The sequence below is a fragment of the Hemitrygon akajei genome, chromosome 18 (assembly GCF_048418815.1).
Source record: "Hemitrygon akajei chromosome 18, sHemAka1.3, whole genome shotgun sequence".
In the NCBI taxonomy this organism is placed as follows: Eukaryota; Metazoa; Chordata; class Chondrichthyes; order Myliobatiformes; family Dasyatidae; genus Hemitrygon; species Hemitrygon akajei.
Window position 1 is genome coordinate 42757827 of NC_133141.1, and position 20850 is coordinate 42778676.

Here is a 20850-nt window from a genome sequence, read left to right on the forward strand (position 1 = left end):
GTATTTGACATATTATTTGGCTATTGTGGTTTTATCACTGTACAGGGAACACACAACTTTGGTGGAATCAGAGTTGGGAATGGACCAACTGAGGAAGATGCTGAGATAATTCAACATGACCAACTTGATACCCACTCAGAAGATGGTGAGGAGGTAAGTAAAGAATTTGCTTTGTTCATTAAGTTTTATAATGCTGAACAATAGTTGTGCTGTTCATTATCCAGAATATTCCTGCATCTTATGGTTCTTTCAAAAAAAAAGCAAAAAGAGGATTGCCAGTACAAACTAATGAAGAGCAGAGGGAGCAAAGGATTGAGTATCAACACAATCAACTGCCAGTTGAGTTTATTTTCTTCGCATTACTGGTTGTGTTTTGTCTCCATAGAGGGCAGGCTGAGTCTTCTCTGGAAAAGTTGGAAGTATCTGGCAAGCTCCAACTGTCTTTTGTTTGGTTGTTTGGTTGTGTAATCATTTTGGAATCTTAACCTAATCAAAGTCTAGAATATTGAAAATTAAAGTATATTGTAAGTCATTACTGTGTGTGTGTGCCTATCATTTTTGATTTCTTGTTAGCTTTTTGTAAATTTCCTTGAAATTGGTTAAATATAGTCAGAGTATTAAGAATTGCATTCAATTATGAATGCCATAATCCTTGCCTTTTTGGTTTTTCATGATGTGATGTCATGATCACTTGTTGCAGGTTTAAGCTAGCTTCTTCCTCTGCTGTTGAAAGGTCTTGTGCCTTTATTGGCAGATTTAATGCATCTTGATATTTGCATGATTTCTTTATTTTATTTTAATTGAGGAACAGTTCATAATTTTACACTCAAAGGTCTGGTAAAAATCTAGGTACTGCACAAATGATTGTGAATAAATCTTGAAGTATAACTTCAAGTTAAATGTGTTCCCTTGTTTTCCAAATAAAAAGGTGAGATATTCTTGAAAATGGTACATGCATTTAAGAATTTAACATTTACTAACAAGGCATTCATATTTTCATTGCATTTAACTAAAATATACACTTTTTTTCCAAGCCAACTGAGGAACAATTGGTAAGGCTGTGTTCTTGACATGTTTATTTCATTATTCTTCACGACTTTTTAATTGTGAAAATTCTGGAATACAGTGGATTTCAGTTAATTGGGCCATCGGTTAATTGGGGCAGCTGCTTATCTGGGACAAATAAAGAACAAAAACTAATTGAGAAAATAGCCTGGATTCCCTCCGTTTATTTAGAACACTATGCTGCTTATTTGGGGCAGGAGGCTGTTGCATGCACTTGTGTAGCTGTTAGACACTATACCATTTTTAAAGCGAACAGTTTTTAAATGGCATCATTTGTGTGTGTGTTCAAAAATCAGTGATTTTTGTCACTGATAGTTGGCGAGAAATACAGAAGACAATTCCAAACTGTTTTGCTGACTCCGGTGTCAAATATTCAGGCTTAGAAATGGCAGAAACAGCTGGGAGTGAAAATTAAACAATTTCAATACTTTAACAAGTTAGGAGCCATGAAGAATTTGAAGAAATGACAATCATCTTGAATGTTGCGATGAAAATGAAGATTTGAAGGATGCAATTGTCAAAAGCATTGTATGGAAACAGTTCATTATTTGCATTGATTTTGTTTATCTACAGTCAATCAAAGAACACAGCAGTGCACTCTGGATGAATTCCTCCAATAATTTTTAGGAACTAATAAAAGTTTTATAGTACTGTAGTGCTATTGGTAGTGTTCTAATTTTTTCTGTATTTCATTTAAATACAAAATTTGTTACTCAAGCGGTAGTTTGTCTTTATACTTTAATATCTATTTCCATGATACTTCAGTCAATTGGGGCAGCTGCTTAATTGGGCCTAAACGTACTGGTCCCAATGTCTTAACTGGAATCCACTGTATATCTTGTGTGTGACATTCAACACACTTCTATATGCTTTGTGGATGAGATACTTTTATCCAGTATTGCTTTGTTTCAGAAATAACCCCAGACTGAGGTTCAAAGTATTCAGCTTTTTTTTGACTTGAGAATGTCAAAAACATTCTCAGCTCTGTTCAACTGAAGTTTAGACACTCAATTTTTTTTTTAACTGACCCTAAAATAAAACTGCTTGGATGCTAGACCTAGCTGTTGCCTTTCCTTGCGCAACAGAAACTTGTTTGAATCCAACCAGAAATCACTGGTAGTACAAGGGTGTCCACAGCTGTAGCCTTGCCATAGCTTTATGCATACGAGTCCACAGTTTATAAGCCTGCATAACTTATTCTTGCTTCTGCAAAAAATTTACATCAATTGCTGAAAAAATTGTTGCTCAAGGATCATATTGGTGGACAGGTGAGAAGAGCAATTGCTCAGGGACTTGGATCAATTCCATCATTTAATTACATCATGAGCAACCTAACCGAACACCAAATATTTCACTTATTTCCCATATTTGCCAGTGGGCCTGTGGTGCCATGAAGTCATTAAGCCTGGGAATGGGTCGTTTGGGTCAACTGGTCCATGCCGACCAAAATGGCCATTCAAGCTAGTCTCATTTGCCCATATCCTTCTAAACCTTTCTTACTCATTGTACCTGTACAACAGTCTGTTAAAAGTTGTTATTGTACCTGCATCAACCATTTTCTCTGGCAGCTCATTCCAGATATATACCACCCTCTGTATACATTTTTTTAAAAAATGCATCTCAAGTTCCTATTAGATCTTTCCCCTCTCACATTAAACCGCCAGTTCTTGATTTCCCAACTCTAGAGGAAGCTCTTATTTGCCCTTTCTATGCCTGTCATTATTTTATATACTACTTAAGATCACCCCATCTTCCTATAGTTCATGGAAAATATATTCTTAGCCTGCCCAGCCTCTTCCTATAACTCAGTACCTCATGTCCTGGCAACATCCCTTGTAAATCATTTCAGCACTCTACACTTAACTTTTTTTATATAGCAGGGTGACCAAAACTGAACACAATACAAAGTGGCCTCACCAGCACCTTGTTCAAATGTCACTTAACCTTCTAACTTCCATACCCATTCTAACTGGTGGCAAATTAAGGGAATTGTGCACCTGAATTCCAAGCTCCCTGTTCTATAATGCTTCCCAGAGCCCTGTCGTTCTCTAGTGATTCAAGAATTGATATCATCACCTTAAACATCTTGAGATAAGCACTAAATCCTTATTAAAGAATTTTAAAAATAAGTAAAATTTCAGTTAATGAAAATCTTTCTTGTATTTTCAGTTCAGTTTAACAATTGTTGTAGTGTTAGTGCCATTCGAGCCAAAATACTCCCATCCTTTGTAGAATTGTTTCCAAAGTTTTCTTTGATCTAATTTTAATTCTCAGGCTCTGCTTTCTCATGTTAAATTCCACATTTTCAGAATTAGTTTTTCTTTATTAAGTCAGTTTCCCTTTTATCATGAAAACTTAATTGACTAATATTTTAGTTTCCATGGAATGAAGTCCTAGTTTGTTGATTTTTAAAAAAAAATTATTTACTTAACCCTAATGTAGTGTATGTGTGGTGCATGGCCAAGTATTTAAGGCGTTGGACTAGCGATCTGAAGGTCGTGAGTTTGAGCCCCAGCTGAGGCAGCGTGTTGTATCCTTGAGCAAGGCACTTAACCACACACTGCTCCATTCCACCCAGCTGAAAATGGGTAGTGGCAAAATGCTGGGCGTTAACTTCGCGATAGACTGACATCCTATCCAGGGGGGAGTCTCGTACACTCAGTCGCTTCACGCCACAGAAACTGGCATAAGCACTGGCCTGATGAGCCTATAAGGCTCGGGACAGACTTTAACTTAATGTAGTGTATGAAATATATTTGGGGGGTGGGGTAGAAAGAATTCAATTTTCACTTAGCACTTTTATTTTTACATTCATCTCAGAGATCATTTCACTTTCATTGTTGATTTCCTCTTTCACTTCAAAGACTTTGAATATTTTAGGTTATGCATATTTGAAAATATTTTTTCAAGTAATGGTTTGAGATAGCTTATGTCTTGCATTTACATTATGTTATGTGTTTAATCTGTTGTTTGTAGTTTAACTTTGGCGATGTTGCAGTACATCAGGCCATCCATACAATTGAGTACTGCTTGGGATGTGTTTCTAATACTGCCTCCTACTTGCGATTGTGGGCACTCAGCTTGGCTCATGCACGTAAGTACAACATGCATTCATACTTCATAGGAGTAGTTCCTACAGTATACATTTGTAGATGAGAATTTCTAAACATGAGTATGATGTTTAGATATAGTCAGAAAAGTAGGACACAGAAACAGGCACTTAATCTCATCTAGTCTGTGCCAAAGCATTTTAAATTGTTTACGCCCAATGACGTGCACCTGAACCGTAAACCTCTATACCCCTACCATCCATGTATCCAAAATTATTTTAAACATTGAGGTCAAGTTTGCATACATGATTTGGGCAGGCAGCTTGTTCCACACTCACTACTTTCTGAGTGAAGAAGTTTCCTATGTTCCCCTTAAAACTTTTTACCTTTCACCCTTAACCTATGCACTTTAGTTGTAGACCTACCCAACCTCAGTGGAAAAAGCCTGCTTGCATTTGCCCTACCTATACCCCTCATAATTTTGTATACCTCTTATCAAATCTCCCTTCATTGTCCTACATTCCAAGGAATAATGTGATAACCTATTCAATATTTCCTTAGAACTCTGGTTTTCTGGTCCAAATAACATTATTATAAATTTTTTGGTATACTTTCAACCTTATTTACATCTTTCCTGTAGGCAGGTGACCAAAACTGCACATAATACTCCCAATTAGGCCTCATCAATGTCTTACGCAACTTCAGTATAACATCCCATCTCCTGTACTCAATACATTGGCATATTGGCCTTCATAAATCAAAAGCTTTCTTTACAACCCTATCTACTTGTGCCACCACTTTCAATGAGTTATGAACCTGTATTCCCAGATCCCTTTGTTCTACCACACTCATCAGTGTCCTACTCTTCAATGTGTAAGACCTACCTTGATTGGTCCTTCTGAAGTGCAACACCTCACTCTTGTCTGCAGTAAGCTCTATCTGCCATTTCTCAGCCCATTTTTCCACCTGGACCAGATCCTGTTGCAAGCTCTAGTAGTCTTCCTTGCTGATTCCACTACACACCCAGTCTTGGTGTCGTCAGCAAATTTGCTGATCCGGTTAACCACATTATCATCGAGGTCAAGTATCGTGTTAAACTGTAAAATCTTTCTATTTCTGGCCTCACTAGCACATGGCATAGGTAGCAATCCTGAGATGACAACCCTGGATGTCCTGTCCTTCAACTTAACACCTAACTCCCTGAACTTGCAAAACCTTGTCACTCTTCCCACCTGTGTCATTGGTGTCTACATGGACCACAACCCCTGGCTGCTCACCTTCCCACTTAAGAATGTTGAGGACTTGATCTAAGATGTCCCAGACCATGACACCCAGGAAGCAACATACTATCTAGGAGTTTTTTGTCCGAAGAACCTCTTTTCAGTTCCTCTAACTAATGAATTCCCTATCACCACAGCTTTCCTCTTCTTCACACCCTCCCCCTTCCCTTCTGAGTCACAGAGCCAGACTCAGTGTCAGAGACCTGTTTGCTGTGACTTTCCACTGCTAGGTTATCACCTGCAACAGAATACAAAGTGATATACCTGTTGTTCAAGGGGAGTGGTCACAGCGGGTACCCTGCACTGGCTTCTCAAACACCTATCCCTTTTCTGACTGTAACCCAGTCTCCTGTGTCCTGCACCTTGGGTATAACTGCCTCTCTATATGTCCTGTCAATCATCCCTCAGACTCCCCAAATGATTCAAAGTTCATCCAATTCCAGCTCCAACTCCTTAACGTGATTTGTTAGAAGCTGTAGCTGGATGCACTCCTTGCCAGTGTAGTCTTCAAGTACACTGGAGGTCACCTTGCCTTCCCACATTCCATAAGAGGAGCATTCAACTATCCTGCCCTGTTCTAACTGGGCAAATAAAGAAAGGAAAACAAATGACTGGGGGGGGGGGGGAGGGAGGGGGGGAGGAGAGGAGAATTCTGCCTACAGCTTTTTTGCCTTCTCTCACTCAAGCATCTCCTCACTGAAGCTAAAGCCTCAAAATCCCCACTCTAACACTGTCCATTTTAACATGGGTCACTCTGCTTGCCCTTGTCTCATTTTAATTTGTTCTTGCCAATCAATCCTGATTGCTGATCGGCTGCTGCTCAAAGCACCAAATTGCTGCTAATCGACGCCTTATGTACTCAATCGGTGAACCTGAGTGAGCTACGCCTTCTCATGTTCCAATTGCTGATTGGCCCCTGCTCAAAGCAACAAACTGTCGCAAATTGATGCCTTGTGTACTCAATCGGTGAACCTGAGTGAGCCACATCTTCTCATGTTCCAAATGCTGATTGGCCGCTGCTCAAAGCAACAAACTGTCGCAAATTGATGCCTTGTGTACTCAATCGGTGAACCTGAGTGAGCTACGCCTTCTCATGTTCCAATTGCTGATTGGCCGCTGCTCAAAGCAACAAACTGTCGCAAATTGATGCCTTGTGTACTCAATCGGTGAACCTGAGTGAGCTACGCCTTCTCATGTTCCAATTGCTGATTGGCCGCTGCTCAAAACACCAAACTGCTGTAAATAAATGCCTTATGTACTCAGTTGGCGAACCTGAGTAAGCTACGTCTTCTCGTGCTTCCGATCGCTGATTGGCCGCTGCTCAAAAAAAAAACTTGCTTTTTGTGGTTAGTTTTATTCCAGGTTACAAACAATGAGTAAGATTCCAAGTGAAAGAATTTCTCACATCTTAAGTATATCATTAGCTTTTAGTATCTGTTTCTAATAGCACATAATACTCGAATATTAAACAAAATTAAGCAAGATTGTGCCTTTAGCTACAAGGGCAGTAAAAGTTTGGAACGTGGCCACATGAGCCTTGTATCCACCAAGCGACACACCATCTTGACTTGGAAACATTGTAGTTTCTTCACTGTTGCTGACACAAAGTTCTGGAAGTCCTTAATAGCCTTGTGGGATACCAAGGACTGCACTTGTTCAAGAAGACACCACCGCCACCCCCACCACCTCAAGTGCAACTTGGGATAGGCTTTTAAATGCTGGCTCACCCTGTGAAGTCCCATCCCCAGAATGAACAAAAAAATATATTGAAGTACTCTTACAGCTGCACCATTCTGCCTCTGAGATAATAATGTAACAAATGCAAAGGCTGACCTTTTAATGAGCTGTGGAGGTTGGAGCTTGCTAAAAGAGTAATATTAAAGATTGACATACTGGCTTATCAATTACAAATAAGACATTTTTTAGAATTTATCCCCCATGCCAAGTTCCTTGACCTTGTATTATAAAGTGACATTGTACTATAATTACGTTTTAAAAATTTTGTTGGTGAAATGAAGATTGTTTGTCAGCAATCATTAATATTTGTGTCTTTGGTTTGCAAAATGGATTGACCATAAGACACGAGCAGAATTAAGCCGCTTGGCCCATCGATCGTAGCTGATTTATTATCCCTTTCAACTCCATTTTTGTGCCTTCTCCCCATAACCTTTGTTGTTCTTACTAATCAAGAATGCATTAATCTCTGCTTTAAATATACCCAATGACTTGACTTTCACAGTTGTTTGTGGCAATGAGACCCACAGATTCACCACTCTCTGCCTAAAGATATTCCACCTCATCTCTGTTCTAAAGGGACATCCTTGTATTCTGAGGCTGTGCCCTCTGGTCCTAGACTACCCTCAGTATTGGAAGTACCCTCTAAACATTCACTCTGTCGAGGCCTTTCAAGATTCAATAGATTTCAGTATGACCCCTCATTCTTCCAAACTCCAGTGAGTACAGACCCAGAGTCATCAAATGTTTCTCACATTGTTAACCCTTTCATTTCTGGGATCATTCTCATGAACCATCTTTGGGTTGTCTCCAGTGCCAACACAGCCTTTCTTAGATAAGGGCCCAAAATGGCTCACAATACTTCAAATGACCAAATGGGCAATAGTTGGGTTGATAAAAATAATTCCCATTTGCAATACTTAACCTTCTAAGACAGTAACTATACTGGCACACATTTTTTTGTGATTGCACATGTATGCTGTGTCCAGGACAAGTCATCTGATACGGTAACACCCAGGAATGTAAAATGTGTGTAATATCTAGGAATTCAGGTCAAGACTTTATTCAATTCCTAACAGTTGTATCTGGTTTAAGATTTTTATTTTCTTTAATCCAATCATTTGCGCGCATAGAACAAGATATAAAGTTAGGGCAATGGGAATGGCATTTAAACTGAGTAGCAGATCTCCCTCTTAAGATCTCCAATAAATAGAAGATGCAAAAAAAAATGTCAATTTGTTCAGTGGACTATACCAAATGCCTTTTAGGCCATAGAGACAGTAGCTGCCCAGACATCAATCTTTTTCAGAAGTGCTTTCATTTAAACTGGAAGCTGATTACATATGTCACAATTCTGACATTTCAATTTGCTAACCATAGCAAAAGGTCATAACAGTTCTTTAACGAAAATCCTTAACAGAACCAGATTAGGCCACATTGTAAAAAGGTAATTATTCTTATGAACCCAACTGTTGCTTATTTACTGGACTGAAAATCTGCCAGTCCAATTTACAGAGCAAAGAGGCAAGCATTTAAAGATTGCTGTGAGAAACTAATGTACTAAGTATTTTAATTGATTGGGTAGGATTTTAAGTTAATTTTGCTTAATTTTTTTCAATTTAAATTAATTTTAGCTTTATTAAGACAGTCATATAGACAGGATTATGTATTTCTCATTTAAGTTATTTAAAGCCAAATTTCAATAGTCTTGCACTAATTCATTTGACTGAATTTCACCTCAGAAAGAACCATTGCATCAAAGTGAAAGATACACTTTTAAGAAAATTTTATATTTGAGGTGGATTTAGTGTTGATTCTGGGATGTTGGCCAGGGAGAGGATGCTGATGTTGGTTTGCATATTCTTTCAGCAGTTTGAGGGAATTTTCAGAGGCTGCTTTTAGGTGCCAGCTGTAAGTAATCGGAGATTGCTGCTGCCTGCTAGACCATGAATATTGTGCTGGATTTGAAGTCTTGATCTTCCAACACCCTTTATTGCTGTCTAAAGGCAAAGCAAAATCTATCATCATTGTCTTCCTTCTTTAAGAACTGGCTTCTGTGATACTGGAAGTTGTCCATGTTTTCAGAGTTGACGTGAGCCATTTTAGTAAGAAGGCATATGTTGTAAATTGGGAGCAGGTCAGTACTGCACCTCTTATGGACATTAAGAACCATCTACAGTATATAGTTCATTGATGGAATCAACAGTGATTTGGATCTGAGTGTTGTGGAAAAAAAATCTCAGCAGCAGCAGACAGAATAGATCAGGCCGACTCAAAATTGTTTCAGACTAAAGGGTATTATTACATGATATCATGGAGAGCCCAGACACCTATAGGGGAATTCTGAAACTGCTCAACAATGGATTACACTCTTATTTATACCTCAGGTGTATGTGACAAGAAGCACTAAAATCTGAAAAAGGAGGGAACTTCAACTACAACTCGTTAGAATAGTGAAATTGCACTATATGTCCTTGAGCGGTTATACATTTTATCATCTCAGGATAGTATATCAGGCTTTCCTAAGCTCAGACGTGCTGATTCTTAGAACAAGGAAGCACAGACAGTTATTTTCCCATCCCATCTACAAAACACATTTCAGTCACACAGTGTACATTAGTCGCAGATAAGTGATTAGAGACTTTGAATTCACATACTAGAAGAAGGTCACTAACCCCTTAATGTTCGTCACAATGTCTTACTATTTTTCTTCCACACTGAGTCTCCAAATTTGTGCAAATATAAATGTCATCTGAGTACTGCCTTCAAATACGAAGGTTGGGTAACCTTGGTTTTGGAGTGTAAGCTGCATAGATTGAACAGTTCCTCGTTTATCCAGTTGATTAGTTCTACTCAGTCAAGTACACCTGCTTCTGCAGCGTCAGCCATTCACTTACGGTATCCTTGCACCTCTGGTAGAACATGGTTGGGAACATGTCTGGGAATATGGCCAGACGTGTCAAATGTTCAATGGGGAGAAGGGTGAAAGGGCTGAAGGAGTGGGATCTTTCGGAGTGGAAGGGAGGTGGGGACAATAATAAAAAAAAATTAAGGAACAAGAAGGATTAAGGGTCATACAAGAAGGTGGGATAGAGAAGCGAAGATTATGATAGCATATTCCATATACAATTCAGATGTGACCAGTTGAATATTTTTAAATGTATTAGTTAAAAGATGTTTTAGTAAACTGCAGCATGAGGTGATTGACATTTTCCTGAGTAATTGGAACAGATGTTAAAGCTACAGCTTTCTGTCCTGTGGCTGATGTCTTTGGCAGTGATGCATTCCCTTTAATTTGTCTAAACTTCTCTTTTTCCAACATGGGTGTTTGTTTTAAAGTGTACTGAGAATCTCAGTCATCAGCAAAGTAATGGGGTCATCAAGAGTGCTATCATACAGCACCTATTCGGGATGCTCAGTTTGGGTTCCGTCAAGACCACTCCGTTCCTGACTGCATCACTTCCTTGGTCCAAACATGGACCAAAGAGCTAAATACCAAAGCTGAGATGAGAGTGATAGTCCTCGACATCAAGGCCACATTTGACTGAGTATAGCAGCAAGGTGCTCGAGCTAAAATGGAGTCATTGGGAATTGGGGGGAAACCCTCCACTGGTTGGAATCATACCTGACACAAAGGAAGATGGTTGGGGTGATTGGAGGTCAATCATCTGATCCTCAGGACACCACTACAGGACTTCCTCAGGGAAGTGTCCTAGGACAACCATTTTCAGCTGTTTCATCGATGACCTTCCTTCCGTCATAAGTGGGGATGCTCGCAGGTAACTGCGCTAAGTTCTGCACTATTTGTGACTCCTCAGATAGTGAAGCAGTTCATGCCTAAATGCAGCAGGACCTGGACAATATCCAGGCTTGGGCTGATAAGTGGCAAGTAACATTCGAGCCACTTAAGGTCAAGCATTGACCATCTGAAACATGAAAGGCTCTAACCATCGTTCCTTGACATGCAGTGCCATCACCATTACTGAATCACCTACTATCAATATGCTGGGGGTTACCATTGACAAGGAACTGAACTGGTCTAGCCATATAATCACCGTGGCTACCAGAGCAGGTCAAAGGCTAGAATTCCTGCTGTGTGTAACTCACCTCCTGACTCCCCAAAGCCTGTCCACCATCTAGGAGGCTCAGGTCAGGAGTGTAATGGAATATTCACCACTCGCCTGGGTGAGTGCAGCTCCATCAACACTCAAGAAGTTTGACACCATCCAGTACAAGGCAGTCCACTTGATCGTTACCCCTTCCACAAGCATCCAATCCCTCCACCCTCGATGAACAGTTCCAACACCTTCCAGCACAGTTTACAAGATGCACTGCAACAACACACCAAAGTTCCTAAGGCAGCACCCTCCAGACCCACAACCACTGCCATCCAGAAGGACGAAAACAGCAGATACTTGAGAACACCACCACTTGGAAATCCCCCTCCAAGTCACTCACCATCCTGTCTTGGAAACATATCGCCGTTCCATCATTGTCACTGGGTCAAAATTATGGAATTCCCTCCCTAACAGCACTGTGGGTGTACCTACACCTCAGGGACTGCAGTGGACTGAAGGCAGCACATCACCACCTTCTCAAGGGCAACTTGAAAGGGGCAATAAATGCTGGCTTAGCTGGCGACGCCCATATCCCATAAATGAATTTTTTAAACCGTATCTGATTTTCACTATATAATGGTGTAAAAGTTGCTAATGTTCACAGACTATTTAAAATAAATTAATTAAACTGTTTCTCTCTTTCAGAGCTCTCTGAAGTATTGTGGACTATGATTATGCACATTGGACTGTCAGTAAACAGCTTTGGTGGATCTTTTCTCCTTTTCTTCATTTTTGCTGGTTTTGCTGTGTTGACAGTCGCAATTCTCCTTGTCATGGAGGGTCTTTCTGCATTTCTGCATGCCCTTCGTTTGCACTGGTAAGATCGAGAATTCTAAATTCATTCCTCCTGACTGGAGTTAGCATATTCAAAACCTATTTTCTTTTAATCTGCTTAAACTTCTATTGGCTGAATGAATAAATACAATGGATGGTCAAATGTTGAACCATGCTCATCAATGAGGTGCTTGATGTAGCCCCTGGACATCCCTTTAGAACAGATGAAGAGGAATTTCTTTAGTCAGGGGAAAGTGAATCTGTGGAATTCAGTGCCACAGACTGCTACAGAGGCCAAGTCAATGGGTACATTTAAAGCAGAGGTTGATTGGTTTTGATTCCTAAGGGCATCAAAGGTTACAAGGCGGTTGCAGGAGAACAGAGTTCAGGGGGAAAATAAATCAGTCAGGATCGAATGGTGGAGCAGACTTGATAGGCTGAATGGCCTACTTCTGCTCCTGTGTCTTATGGACTGTATTGAATTCCAGCCTGTTGTCTGTGACTACCCTGTAATTTTGCACAGATATAGGTCACCTTCGCAGCCCTTTGATACCAGTTGGCCACAGGCCCTGATGCCTGTCTATGTCACTGTGGAGTGGGCGGTAAGCAGTTATGTGGACTTGGTATAAGTCCTGTGGCTCGGCCCTGTTGTTTCATGATAGGTTTACCTGGCTTCTGTCAAGTCTTCACACTTTTTTAGATATGTGATAATAGGTATTTAAAAATTAGAACTAATTAAATTCTTATTCAGAATGATTAAAAATAAATTGTTTAGAAACATTACACTCCTAGAAGTTTAATTACAAATAAAGATAAACCTAGATAGAAAAAACACTAAACTTGTGTGCATAAGCGTTCTTAATCAAGTTCAGCAAACCCATTCAAATGAATGGAGTAGTCCTACTGACACCAGCCATCTCTGTAATAAAGCTGAAGATCCAAATGTCTGCATTGTAATGCTCAGGTGTTGAAGTCCGATGCGTTGTAGTCAGAAGTTCGCCGTGGAAGTGCTGTTATGGATGAACATGACTCTAGCCCACGGTATCTTTTGTAGGGGAAAAGCATGATTGCTGTTTTTGGCTTGTATGTTCCTCTAAGGGGAAGATAACTACAAATCGTGCCACAACCTGAAATCACTTCTATTTTAAAGCTTAAAAATAATCATGGAGAATTAGTTAAAGAAAATAAAGCCAGATGCATTATTCACTGATAGGAGTGTTGAGGATTGAGCCCTACTTGGTTGTGGTGTTCTGCATTTGAATAGCCTGATGCAACAGAAGCACTGGATTCATCAGTTAATATGCCACCAAAATTGTGACATTTGATAATCAATACACCCAGGATACTGACCTGCATATACTTCCAAACTGCCCTTCAGAAATAGGTAGTGTACCACACGTTGAACCATTCCAGTTAGTATGGTATAGATACTTCCATTTTGTTGCAAGATAGAAAGTTCTTCTAAAACCCTCTTAAATGTTGCTAGCATATCTGCTTCTCTCACCTTCAAGGCAGCTACCACTTTGTGCGTAAAACAGAAACTTTCCTCAAACTTCCTCTGAGCGTTTACCACTCCTGACAAACTTTTGCCCAAAAGTATTTGACATTTCCACCCTTGGAAAAAGACTCAAGCTATCTATCTTATTGATGCTCCTCATAATTTTATATACTATCAGATTACTCCTTGGCCTCCAATGTTTCAATCCAGGATTGTTCAACCTCTCCATGTAGCTAATGCACTGCAATCCATGCAGCCTCCTGGTGAGTCTCTTTTGCATGCTCTCCAAAGCCTCCATATTCTTACTGCAGTGCGATTACCAGAACTACACATAATATTCAATGTAGTCTGATGACATAACTTGCCAGCATTTATATTCAACACCCCAATTAATGAAGGGCAAGCATGCCTTGTACTTTCTTTACCCACCTTATATACTTCTCTCTACACTTTCAGGAAGTTATAGTCTTGTACCCTCAGATCCCTTTGTAGATCAATGTTTCTAAGGCTCCTGCAATTTACTTTATATTTTCCTCAAACAGGATCTCTCAAAGTGAATTAGCTCACTGTTCTCTGTATTAAGTTCCATCTGTCATCTCTCTGCCCAAATTTCCAGCTATTCCATATCCTGCTTATCCTTTGACAACCTTCCTTGCTGTCTGCAACTCCCATCAATTTTCGTGTTTGAGTTGTTGCAGCGAAGAGTGCTGGTAAGGGGAGGGGTAGAATAAATAACTAACTTGAATACTCAGGCCTGCCCTGAACCTTGCTAGTTGGTTTTCGATCTTGTAATAGATGGTGCATCTCCAACAAAAATATTTTATTAATCTTTCCTCATTCACGTATTGCAAACAAATTATTGCAAATCCCTTGTACAAATAGAGCAGATGCATGTTGCAGCTTGGTGTGGATTTCACAGTGCTTTGAAAGTGGAAAATACAATTATGTAAAAAGAAGTGGGTAATTAGGTGTTATGATGTTACACTCTGAGTCCTCCTGGACAACTAAATCTCAACAGTGCCACTCAACCCAGTGAAAATTAATTCTTTGAGTATCTTATTGCAAAAATAAGCCCACCGAATAGAAATCCTGGATGCTCAGTGTGATTTGTCAAGCAGTGATTTGAATGTTGAAAATACTGATTGAGTTTAAGCATTGCACTGACAATAGCACTGGAAGTTAAAATATATTAGTTCAAAAATGGTGGTTCAAATTGCCACTTAATAGAAGGTAGGTGAGGTATATATTTGTGTGCACATGATGTAGTTTTTCGGATAATTCTAACCATTCCAAGCATATTAACAAGATGTAATCAAAGTAGTATTTAGGGTCATATTAATAATCTGGTTGGATTTTCCCATATTCCTGGTTCTTCCCTCAACTGATCTAATGTTTCACGACTGAAGTCCTGTTTTCTCTTTTTTTTTACAGTTTATATTAAGTCCATAATATTTTCCCTATGTTTGCTATACAACAGGTTTTTAAAAATTATACTCCACTGATTGCAAAGTATATTTAAGAAGCTAAGCAAATCCTTAACTGATTCAAATTTTCTTCTCCCAGTTCTTATGAGAAGTCTCTTTACAGATCCAACCCAGCATTAATATTTGTACTTTTAGCATTTCCTTTTATTCTATATCCCTTTTTGGACTGCAAATCAAGAGTTTCATACATTTCCCAGACTTGACCATGAAGTCTAGGCTAACATTTGCACACTCACAAGGTTTCCAAATGCGATTAGGTGTTTGTTAAACTCAGCCCCTATCTGATGTAGACACCTTCTTGGTACTGTTCAAAGAGGAACTGTGTGTTTTCATTGACTCTTCACAGCAGTACCTTGCCCCTATTCCCCACTTTAAGGAACTTTCAATTGCATTTAAAGCCAGTATCGCTGATCTTCATGTGGGGGCGGGGGGAATAATTTGTTTGCTGTGTGGCACAGCATATCTAGTGAATGCACTAATTCTACTTTTTTAAAAAAGTTCATTTTAGAGTAATTCTGCAACTATATTTTAAAGCGAGGCTATCCATTCTGGAAAATAACTACCCTAGATGCCCTAATGCCTCAAAGAATTAACCATTGGTTGTGCAATAATGATGATTGTGAGTTTTGCGGAGGAATTGCTCTCGTCTTTGGAATTGTTTGTTTATAGCCTGGATTACTTTCTGCATTCACACACACATTTTGGATGTTGCACAAATTTAATCATATTCTGCATATAGTAGTGTGTAGGATATTAGTGAGACAGCTGGCTATCAGTAAAGGTTCCAATAATCCAAAGAACTTTGACTTAAACGTCATCTATTGAAATATGGCATCAATAAAAGATGTATATGAAATCTTAATTTTTTGATAACAATGAGGGAGACAAAAACTATGCATGAACCTTTTTAGTGTAACCAAATATATTTGTATACTAATTTTTTTAAATTAAATTCCACTGCTCATTATGATGTGCTTAGTAGTTGGCCATGTGTGCATGTTAGTAGCTAATGTTGACAGTTGATCCAGTTGTTCATGATAAATCCACTTAAGTATGGTATCAAAGTTCAGATGACAATTATCAGTCATATCCATAAGTAGTATCCAGAAGTGTGACAAAAGTACTATATCAGCATGCTTTGTTAGGGTGTGGCCTAAATGTTTCAAGTTGTAAGTGCAATGTCTGTTCTGAAAGATATAAAGGTTAGTCATCATGTCTAGCTTGCCCACTTGACCACTTTATGTGGATGCTTTTGTCAGATAACAAGTTAAGATGGCTGTCCAATATAGCATTTCACTTTGCTGTTTTTTTTTGGTTCTGTATGTTGTACCTGTGGCTGTAGTGCAAACTAGTTGGACATTTTATGCACAATATATTCAGAAAAAATGCATGTAAATTCAAATCTCCTTTATATAATTTTTAATACTTGATGTTTTATGAAGGCTAAATTGATTTCTGCTTTTAGTGTATAATACGTAGTACAACTAAATTGGGGTTGTCAAGTCCAAATTCAGACTCGCTCAATATTTTATTTAACCTTTACCGTAGACCACTTTGTCTATCATCACTTTGGCTGCTGACAAGGACCGATCTACCTGTCATTCTGCCATGGACACAACCAAATGGAACTGAACGTGGATTATATTAAATCAGTTTCACTGATTATCCTCAGCTGCCAGAAAAGCAATTCTTAGCACCCCGTTCATTACTGTATTGAGGCTGATCCAAGAACATTTGCTAGTTTCTGGTGCCCCCTGCTGTCCATGATGCAGGCTTTTCCTGTTGAACTATCAATCTACTTTCATATCCAGTATATTTCTCTATGATCTAGATAGTTGTAAGCATGAAGGTACAGAACTCAGAAAAATAGAGTTGAGGCCAAAGATCATATCAGCCTTGGATAGAAGAATGACCAGTTGATGTACTGTTACTTTTTTTCATGTTCTTATTAATTTTATCCAGAATTGTGAACAAAGTTACTAAGATGTTTCAAAAGTGGAAAATCTACACACGTTAACATCTTAAAGTTTATTTTTAATATTATCATTGCTCTGTCAATCAGTATGATTATCTACTTAGTTTTGTGCACAAATGTAAATTATATCAAAAGTGTGAAGCTGGTATCTAAGGACAGGGTGAAATCAATTCCATTTTTCATCGTATTAGGTAATTCAAAGGTTCAATGCAGGATCTTGCTGTTGAGACCATGTAACTATCGTGAAGTTATATTCTTAATAATCAGCATTCATAGTACATTGGTATGCTGAAGCAGTATTGAGACCTTGTGCAGTATGTTAGCATAGTATAGTTTTCTTAGATGACATTGCCATATGTCAAAAATCCAACACTTTTTTTCTCTCGTTTTCACAGGGTTGAGTTCCAGAATAAGTTCTACTCCGGTTCTGGTTACAAGTTTGTTCCCTTCTCCTTTGAAAGCATTCTCGAAGGGCGGTTTGAAGAGTAAATGGCATTTATGTTAAATTTAGCTGTTGTCAATGTATAAATAGTGATGCTCATGTGGATCATTTAGTCCTTCTGTTTCTCAGCACAATGTTGTATTGTAGTTTTGATGTATTTCTGCATGCACTAAAACCAAATGGTTTTCTGATGTTCATGAATGCAGTTGTCAATTGTGACTCTTATAACTGAACGTCTGATTCTACTTGGTATTCACTTAATGGTTTCCTGCAGTATAATTATCCCTTTTGGCAAACATGTTCATATGGAAAAGCTGCTCACTTTTTGGAAGGTTAAGACTAATCAACAGTATTGCTGTATTATGGCTCCCAGTAACTTGTCTTTTGTTCCAGTCTTCCAGCTATCTGATTTATTTATTTTATTTTATATTTGGAAGTGACGGGCAGACAGTCGAATTTCAAAATGAAGTGTAAAGAGGCATCTGTAAAATGTAGCGTGTGGAAGCAATTATTGCCTTCCAGATTATTGCAGTCACTATAAAATCTGTAATTTGTGTGTGTGTATATATACGATGTAGGAAACCTGAAGTAGAGTATGAATGAAGAATTGAAAGTTGAGTGCATCAAGCAGGATGGTTTAGAAAATGTCAGGAAAGTGAATTTCACTTGTTTCTAAAGTTGTGGTTAGGGTACTCTCTGTTTAGAAGAATTACTCTGGCCTTTATACATTGAAATTCCAAAAAATAACTTTTTAAATTCTCACAATTTCTGTAGCTCAAGGAAAATAGTTCTGGACACTATATGTTTAATACCTGTTAATTTCTTTGTTCAGAAGAGAAAAGCATCAAAGTTAATAAGTGTCCATACTGCTTGCTCTCCCACCCAATCAGATTTGTGTCTCTGTGACTTGTTTTATTTTCAATCATTGTCCAAGTGACCCCATTTTCTGATGCAGCCCATGTTTCTGCTTCATTTTTTTCCCTCTTTGCCCAATATAATGAGAACACTTATACACTTAAAGGTGTCAATAATCTTTTGTTACTTTGGTCTAAAGGGAACAATATGATGAGTAAAGGAACCATATACTTTTGGTTTTTCAAAGCTTTATCACAGTTGATTTTAATTGCTGTGGAGATCTTAGTTTTCTTGGAGTTGACTGAGAAAACAAACATCATTCAATGGAAAATTGGTTTAGTTTAAAATTGCAGAATTTCACAGAAAACATTTTGTAACAAAAGGTTTCTTTGATTAGTGATGTCACATTCATAAATATTTGCCAAATTTGAATTGGCACTATGACAACCCAAGCCATTAGTGTGGCCCTAGATTTCCAAGGAACAGTGAATATTGTGATGTCCCATTGCTGCCATTTTTTAATGCAATTGTTAGATCCTCAATGTATATGTTGCATCGTTTATAAACCATACAGGACTGTAATGAAACATTGTTAGAATGTGACGCTTTTAATGCATCAATTCATATAAATCTCCTGTGACCATTTGAAGTCATGATTTGGATTAAGAAATTATTTGGGGGAAAAAATCCTGTCTATAATATGATGCCCACAAAATGTTCTGCTCATTGAGGTCATTAATTTGATGTACATCTTACTCCAGAGTACAGCAGGATGAAACAGCATAGATCTTATTCTGGGATGTGTAAGATGACAGCTGCCTGATTTTGTCATTTTTATTCAAGTTAATGTAAATCTTTTGCTTCTCTTCCCTGACCTCGCACCATGATTAAGAGACTTTAAAAGGCAGCTGTCTGTTTTTGTTCAATGGGTGATTTGATCTAAGCAAGTGAGCAGTCTTTTATAAGTATCTGGAAATTAAACATCTTTTTTAAACCCCAATGGCAGCTGAATATGGGGTTTGTCTTTTCCTGTAGATGAATGTTAGTTAGGTGACAGTTTTAAGTGACTATCTTTATCTACGTGCATAGCGTTTTGTGTGTGAACGAATATTAAACATGCTTTTGCAGTACATGTATTGTAACATGCAGGATGTTTCTTAGTGCTGTGTAGAAAATGCTGAATGATTGCCCAAATTAAGGCTACATGCCCTCACATATTTTTAATTGATTTGCACTAAAATTTTGCATATCCTTAACTATTTGGACCAACATAACTTTCTTTTCACTTTTCACTACCATATCTAACTTTAAAATTAATTTGTTACTTTTTCTGATGTACTCCTTTGTCCACAATTAATGCATTAATACACTTCCATTGTGACTCTTGATCAGTTGCACAGTGATCATGTGTGTAATAATGAAGTGAGACACAGAATTATTAGCAATTTCAAAAAATATACTTCATTTTATATTTAGGGATTTTCTCATCTGTGCAAATTTATCTTTTTATTTATCAGTGTTTTCCAATTTAGACATTGTGCTTCAACAGACTTTTACAATAATGCATTCAAATATTTGATTTGTACTAGCTAATGTCTATTTTGATTTAGGTTGACTGTGTAACATTTGACATCAAGCGTCAATGTTTAAATCGCTACCCCATTCTCTAGTAAAGATGTTAAATTACATCTTTAAAATGTTGCATTAATTTTATGCATCTCACAGTGACCGAGGTGTCCTGATTGTATGCTAATGCTTCTTTGCTGTTGAGACATTTGTTTACGGGTTTTGACTGTTTACAGCTTGCGAATGTGCACCCAGCTGAAGTTTTTTTTTGGTCATTTTTGAAATACTCTTGTATGGTTACATTGTAAAAATTCAGTGTGTATAATTTCAGTGTATATTTAAATATAGAATAAAAGTCTGGTGAAGTGTGTATTTTAAAAAAAGTCTGGAGACATTTGATTGATCTTTGTATCTACATGATACATATTTGCTGATTGCTTGCCTGACTATTCCTTATATCAGTGGGAACTACTTGGATTTAATGAAGAAGTTCATAATTGTGAAGTACAAAATGCCACCTTCCCTGCTTGCCAGAACTAGAGTTACAGTCAAAATAAACCTCTGAGGAGTATTAAATGGCCAGAAGCCATAGGGACAGTACAATTTTTGTTTTGTTTAGCTGTTGTATTTTTAACAGTTGAATCACAAACTATTTCTAACATTAAAGCAACTAAAATTAAAATATAAAATTAATGTATCTAGGGGAAAACTACCATAGCATTGTATTTTTTTTTTGTTCTAATATATTTTACTGGCATACCAAGGTTTTGAAGTAGTCTGTGTATGACACGGGATGTCTTGTGCCGCTGAGGTTCTTAATAGGCAGAGGTTAACTTCACAAAGTCTAAAATTCCAAAATACCAATTCATGGGGAAATTATGTTCTTTGCACGGAATACAAGATAAGTCTTGAAATTTGTATGCAGTCTCATTTCCTGTGGGGAAAATATATTTGCTTTTTGATGATTTAATTTGGTTTATGGGGTTTTTATAAATGGATTGTCCTTTTT

The 20850-nt window shown here is 38.0% G+C and overlaps 1 protein-coding gene across 9 annotated transcripts in view; it reads left to right on the forward strand.

The window, feature by feature from the left end:
- Nucleotides 1–20224, forward strand: part of LOC140741361 (V-type proton ATPase 116 kDa subunit a 1) — a 59282-nt gene extending 39058 nt beyond the window's left edge. For 6 of the 9 annotated variants that reach the window (XM_073071506.1, XM_073071504.1, XM_073071510.1 and 3 more), the window contains exons 18-22: nucleotides 46–153; nucleotides 1035–1052; nucleotides 4042–4159; nucleotides 11893–12064; nucleotides 17374–20224. In XM_073071506.1, the coding sequence (XP_072927607.1) occupies nucleotides 46–153; nucleotides 1035–1052; nucleotides 4042–4159; nucleotides 11893–12064; nucleotides 17374–17467 (510 nt within the window). In that variant the 3' untranslated portion in view covers nucleotides 17468–20224. Of the gene's footprint in view, nucleotides 1–45; nucleotides 154–1034; nucleotides 1053–4041; nucleotides 4160–11892; nucleotides 12065–17373 lie in introns of those variants that run through there. The other 3 variants (XM_073071509.1, XM_073071511.1, XM_073071512.1) reach the window with 2 other exon arrangements.
- Nucleotides 20225–20850: the final 626 nt, after the last annotated feature.